The 6,412-nt window shown below is 32.4% G+C and overlaps 1 protein-coding gene across 1 annotated transcript; it reads left to right on the top strand.

Moving 5' to 3' along the window:
* The first annotated feature begins 2,451 nt into the window (after positions 1 to 2,451).
* LOC131630376 (polyadenylate-binding protein-interacting protein 12-like) lies at positions 2,452 to 6,038 on the top strand. The gene is made up of 11 exons (XM_058901162.1): positions 2,452 to 2,610; positions 2,889 to 3,450; positions 3,548 to 3,661; positions 3,741 to 3,785; positions 3,987 to 4,059; positions 4,154 to 4,266; positions 4,386 to 4,445; positions 4,573 to 4,620; positions 4,841 to 4,909; positions 5,570 to 5,631; positions 5,729 to 6,038. The coding sequence occupies exons 2-11, from the start codon at positions 2,959 to 2,961 to the stop codon at positions 5,778 to 5,780; spliced, it is 1,128 nt and encodes a 375-aa protein (XP_058757145.1). The 5' UTR covers positions 2,452 to 2,610; positions 2,889 to 2,958; the 3' UTR covers positions 5,781 to 6,038.
* The last annotated feature ends 374 nt before the right edge of the window (positions 6,039 to 6,412 follow it).

The following is a 6,412-nucleotide window of genomic DNA, read 5'->3' as shown; positions in this document are numbered from 1 at the left end:
GAGTATGCATATGTAATTATATTTTGTTGGGATTAGGTGTAGTCATCTTTATACTCATGAATTCATTACGGTCAATGCGTTTTATGTAGTTATCTCCATCTATTGGATGCTAATGCCTAGAGATAATGGTAGGTTTAACATACACACGAATACTGATAATAGATATTAATATCTTTATTCACTATTGGAACTTAATGTTGTTGTATTTAATAGTGCGACAAATTTTCTATTAGGTAATACAATTGATATTATGTCGTTGAAAGTCAGAGATGAGTTCTGATGAGAGCAACAAGTAGACATATTAAGATATGAGTAAAAGAGCATATTACTAACCAATGGTTATATACGAGAATAAGGATGATAAAATATAACCCCAATAAATTTTCTCACAGTTAAATATGAAATCTCAATTTATTTTCTGTCATTTTATTTATCCGCCACCAAACGACCATGAACAACCCTTATTTAGAATTATAAAACTATTGAATCAATCATTAAAACAAACCAGTCTCTATATATTCGATAATATTGAGATTTTTTATTATACAAAAATTCCAAACAACCCTTAATTAAACTCTTCCTTTTCAAATTTTATCATTCTTCATCTAATAACAATTTTTTTAAAAGTTAAAAAACATTGCATATATGAAATAAAAATATAAAGGAAAACATGAGAGACAAGAACCTAATTTGTCTGAAAAATTAACAAAAATGAAAAAAATTAGTTAACCCAAGTCTATCCCATATGAAATCTTCCTTCGTACAAATTGCGATGGAGTCCCACTAAATTATCCTATCTTAAATGTAAAAATATGCATTTGTTATATAACTAGAATAATTATTATCTTCTTGTTAAATGTGAGACACCTTGAAATAGAATGGCATAGTGATATGAAAACAATTTTTACATATGGGTAAAAGCTTTCAATGGACAATGGTAGTATTAATGTATGTTCATGTTGCAAGAAGGGATTCACTTTAATGCCAAAGTTGATTCCATATTCTTTTAGAAGCATGATCTATAGACATAATGATACATATAAGTTCAAATTAAAAAGAGGTTGTTGTATCTAGGTTTGTGGAGAATGCACCTAACAAATCACTTAAAACTTATCCATAAGTTGCAAGCATGTAGTTCCCTTATGACGCCCTATATGTATTACATTTAGCCCAATAAAGAAACTTCCAATTAATTTTCTTAATGCAAGGTGTAAGGGAAGTTGACCTTTAATATCAAAGTGTTTTAGAATAGTAAATTTATGCATCGATGAGTACATATAACCTTTAAGGAAGATAGTTGTGTTGTGAATCAAAGTTTTTATATCTCTAAGATCTCTGTCAAATTTTATTTCGGCGTCATTTAATGAGTTAATTTCTAATATATGAATATTTAGATGACTAATATAATTACGATGATAAGATTTTTGAGTTGTGGACCGTAATACTCGCACCCGCACATTGGTGATTGTAAAACTTAAAATTTAATAACAATTAAATTTAATCTTAATTTATAATTTGAATAAAATCATATATAATATAATCTTAATTAAAATTTAAATTGAGTAAAATAAATTTTTTTGGGGTTAGCCACCAGTTTCGATCCACATGGTGAATCGACTAATCTGGTTTCGTGGTTCAGAGGGACGACTCACTGACCAAGTCTTGTTTCCATCAAGAATCGAATCCGGATAAGTAAAATATAATTTTGATATATAAAATCTAAACCAATATTATTTAAATTTAAAATATAATAATAATGAAAAACAATACTAAATAATAATAAATTTCTTTCTAAAATTTCAATTTTTATTTTCATCATAAAATCATTATAATATTCATTAAAAAAAAGTATGGACAAACTGACACGTAGACTCCAATACAAAGCTAAAGCAGCATGTCATGTCCAAAGTGACTCATATCTTTAATAGATAAAACTTTTTTATCCTTAACACATTTTAAAAAAATAGCTCATTAATAAAAATATTTAATTACACATTTGATTTTTACCAATATATTACCTTTTGATTTAGTTTTTCTTAAAAAAAATAATTTTGGTCTTTGCACATCATTTTCTTTTGGTCTTTTTTTTATTAAACTTTTTGGTCTTCATTTTGTTTTTGTTTTAACTATTATAATAATTTATATTGAACTTATCCATATAAATGTAAAAATAATTTAACTTTTTCAAATTTAATACCATAAAGACTAAAAGTAAATAAAACCAAAACAAAATCCATGGCATGTCTAACATATTTTCATCATCATGTATGTATATGATGTATAAGATGACAATTATTCACCAAAAGGATGACAAGTGACATACTTTATTCTCTTTAATATAAAAAAAAGATGACATATTTGAACGGGTAAAATATGGAAAATAATAAAAAATTGGATCGAATTTTTAATATTTTTTAATTATTTTATTTTTCACTTTGATACGTTCATCATCATATTCATTTCATGGTCACATTCACAACTCAAAGACATCAAATTGGGACGTTCTTCTCAGGAAGGTCCAAAAAGTCAGTGCTGCGAAAACCGACGATCCGAACAATACCCTTTTCATCTCTCTTCATAATCATCATCATCTTCTCCATCAGTAATTTAGTAAGATTAATAAACCTCTTTCTCTTTCATCAATGTTTTTTATTTTTATTTTTCATTTCTCTGTGGGGTTTTAAAGTGGTTGGTGTTTTCTACCTTAAAATCTTCGTGTTTGTTTGATCTTATGTCATTGGATTTTTTTAGCTGTAAACTATGTTTTTTTTTTCATGTCTGTCTTTGTGTTTTTTTTGTGTCTGTTGAGGTTTTCTGGGTCTGTTTTTTTTTTTTTTTAATATTTTTTTTGATGTGCTTTGCTTACTAGTTTGTTAATGATTTTTTAGATACTGATTCGAAGGAAAATCTGATATCAGATAATAAAGGTAGAAACTTTTTACCTCAACACCAGTGATTATGGCTGTTGCTGATAATGTTAGTGGCAAAATCGGTTCTTCAAACCAGAATTTGGAGAACAACAACACCAACAACAACGTTGTGTCATCTGAGTCAACTGAGGTGGAGAAATCGAAGCCTAGGAGCGATCAGGATGTGTCGATCAACAACAACGGTGTGTTCAACCATCAGCTTCCGAATGGTGGTAATTATAGCTTCAAGGCTCATCAATTGGGTCAGATGCATGCTAACGGGGTTCAGAATCAGCAGTTTGTGATGAACAATGATGGGTATGTGATGAACGGTGAGAACGAGGGTGAGAGTTTCAAGCGTGAAATGAGGGATTTGGAGGAATTGTTGTCGAAGCTGAATCCCATGGCTGAGGAATTTGTGCCTCCGTCGCTAACGAATAATCATGGCTACTTAGCTGGACCTGCTGCTGGGTTTGGTTACCCTAACAATTATATACTACTTAATAATTTTGCTAATGCTAACGGCCAAACTAACCGAAGGGTATGAATATATTGTTTTGATCTATTTCGTTATTTTCTTGTTGGTTTCTGATACGATGTTTTCGCATTTCTTAATACAATTATGTGGTTTTTTTCAGAGGAAGACTGGCTATAGTACTAATGGAAAGAGAAGAGTGAATCATAAAGTAGATATGGAGAAACGAGAGGAGATGATAAGGAGGACTGTTTACGTGTCTGACATTGATCAACTGGTAATAGTTTGAACTGCCTTGTAGATTCTCTCATTATGCGTGTTCTTATTAATAATTATTGTTTTATGTTGGAATCTAGGTAACTGAAGAGCAGCTGGCATCTCTCTTTCTTAATTGCGGCCAGGTAGTAACCGATATGTTTTGTTTATGATGTTTGTCTTTTTCTGAAGAATCTCTCTCGAAGACTAACCGTAATGAATCTATTTTGAAATGATTTGTCGGATTCTATTGTTCCGTTACATTGTCATTCGTACTATTTAGGGTTTTATCTTTCTTAATGATGGTTTACCATGTTACCGAATCAACTCCTCTTTCATGGCTGTAGGTTGTTGACTGCCGTGTTTGCGGAGATCCCAATTCTATTCTCCGTTTTGCTTTCATTGAGTTTACTGATGAAGGTAGCACCGCTGCTAAATACGTGTTGTTCATATGCTGCATTTGTTATTGGCGTTTAGCGTTTTACTGTATTAACCGATTGCGTTATGCCTGCAGAGAGTGCAAGGGCTGCTGTGAGCCTTTCTGGAACTATGCTGGGATATTACCCATTGAGAGTGCTGCCTTCCAAAACTGCCATTGCACCTGTCAATCCAACATTTTTGCCCAGGGTAATGCTTTTCTTCGATATTCTTAGTTTCTTACTACATGTTCTAGAAAATGAATGACCGGAATAATAATTTATCTGGTTTTGTTCTTGCATTTATTTGTCATGCTGCTGTGTTTTCAGTCTGAAGATGAAAGGGAGATGTGCTCTAGAACAATTTATTGCACTAACATCGACAAAAAGGTAGTTTAGGAATTTTATATTTCCATTAAATCTTGCTTCGAGGAACTATTTGATCATTTTCCTATTCTGGGTTGTAGCAATGGAAGCTCATAATTCTTAATAAGTTGTTTTCTTGTTATACTTGCAGCTGACTCAAGCAGATGTGAAGCACTTCTTTGAGTCTATCTGTGGAGAGGTTTGTAGTTTTTCTATGTGGAATTAAGCTTATAATGCTTATTGTTACGAATTTTAGCATCTAGTGAGATATTTTCCATAAAATTAGTGTTCCAGTTCCATGGTTTCAATCCTTGAGTTTTTTGTTGAGGCAAAGTTGCAGCTGCTTGAGTTATTTTTTGTTGTTAGTTTAATTTAACTATCCTGTAAAATGTTTTTCATTTTTTTGTTGTATTATCTAGGTTCAACGACTGAGGCTCCTTGGGGATTACCATCATTCAACTCGGATTGCATTTGTTGAGTTCACAGTGGTAATTACTCAGGAGCTTTATAACCTTCTTATCTTTGTTTGAACACCCCTGGTTTTCTTAGCTGATTTTTTTTAAACATCCTCTATTGCTTTCTGAAGTTATAGCCCTCAGATCTAGAGTGCTACTGCTTGGTTTGTACTTTCAAGTTATATCATTTGTATTAATGCTGTCACCCGTCCCTCACCAAAACAACACATGTTTCTTAGTAATTGTAACTCCACATTGCCTATATAAACAACGTATGATGAGCTTATATAAAATTTTCCAGTACTCACTCTTTGATTGTAGAAACTGCTTAAATAGAAGCACATATACGACATGCTTAACTAAGCTTTTTATCCCAAACGTGTTCATAGTCATTAGTCATCCATGCTTAAGCCCATTTGACTTTTGTTTTGAGCATGCGAATTTCAATTTAGTCGAACTTTTGAAAATTAATTTCGGGTGCAAATTATTTTCTTTTAAGATTTGTACTGTATGTCGTCTGCTTACCTTGGTTTGCAGTGAACTTGTGTTGCTTGCATATTCTTGAAGATTATATATTGTGGCTATATGTTAGCACAACCTGTCGTCTCAATATTTCTTTTTACAACTGTTTATTTTCCCGTGCATCGTTTCTTTGTTGGCTGTCTGAAGATTTTCTTTGCCTCATTCTTTCAGGCTGACAGTGCAATTGCCGCCCTAAGCTGCAGTGGCGTGATTTTGGGTGCTCTGCCTATAAGGTTAGCCCGATTTATCTTTGATTTTAACTGTCCTAAAATCTTTCAGATAACTAACTCTTATAATACCATCTCAACCACTCTTGTGTCTTTTGCACAGGGTGAGTCCGTCAAAGACACCAGTCCGCGCTCGTTCTCCTCGTAGTCCATGAACTGAAGCGATTGTCCTTGCTGCTGGAGTTTGACTGCTGCTGCTACATATATATACGTACATAGAAACATATATGTTCGAAAGAACCTGTGGCGTTTAGTTGAAACTTTTGTCCTCGTGTTTTGCACTATGGTATCTTTGTTTCCCGTTGCAGTAATTGGTTCTTCGTTTAGTTTGTAGAGTCGATGGTACTTCGAGGATCTTGTTTAATTTATGTTGCACAATGTGACATGTCGTTGATCTTGCATTTCCAGAATTCTATCGCTGGATGTTATCTGCAGTTTTATTTCGAAGAAACATGTTATTACCAAATCCTTTTTTAGTCATGATCTGTGTTTATCTGCATGATTAACTGTGTTGGCATTTATCAACTTTTTTTCAGGTTGCGTTCAAGTAACACTAAAGGTTTGTTTCTTCTTTTTTGTAGCAAGTTTTGAAATGAGAAAGTGGTTATTTTCTCTCAAACTTGTTTGACCAAAATAAGTAAAGAAGAATTTGGCGTTACTTGCCCCGATTGATATATAGCGTGCCATTCAATTGAAAACTATTTCTTCGGTGTTTTATTGCATGCTTTAATATGAGATTGTGGTAAATTCTCTCTCAAACTTGTTTGCACAAAATAAGTAAAGAAGA

The sequence above is a fragment of the Vicia villosa genome, unplaced genomic scaffold (assembly GCF_029867415.1).
Source record: "Vicia villosa cultivar HV-30 ecotype Madison, WI unplaced genomic scaffold, Vvil1.0 ctg.000677F_1_1, whole genome shotgun sequence".
NCBI classification, from domain to species: domain Eukaryota; kingdom Viridiplantae; phylum Streptophyta; class Magnoliopsida; order Fabales; family Fabaceae; genus Vicia; species Vicia villosa.
Note: the sequence above shows the minus strand (reverse complement) of the source record. Positions and strands in the feature narration are given on the sequence as shown.

Coding starts and splice junctions, on each gene's coding strand:
- LOC131630376 (XM_058901162.1), top strand. CDS start 2,959: ATGGCTGTTGCTGATAATGTTAGTGGCAAAATCGGTTCTTCAAACCAG. Junction 4,267..4,385: donor ATCCAACATTTTTGCCCAGG/GTAATGCTTTTC, acceptor CTGTGTTTTCAG/TCTGAAGATGAAAGGGAGAT. Junction 4,621..4,840: donor TTGAGTCTATCTGTGGAGAG/GTTTGTAGTTTT, acceptor TGTATTATCTAG/GTTCAACGACTGAGGCTCCT.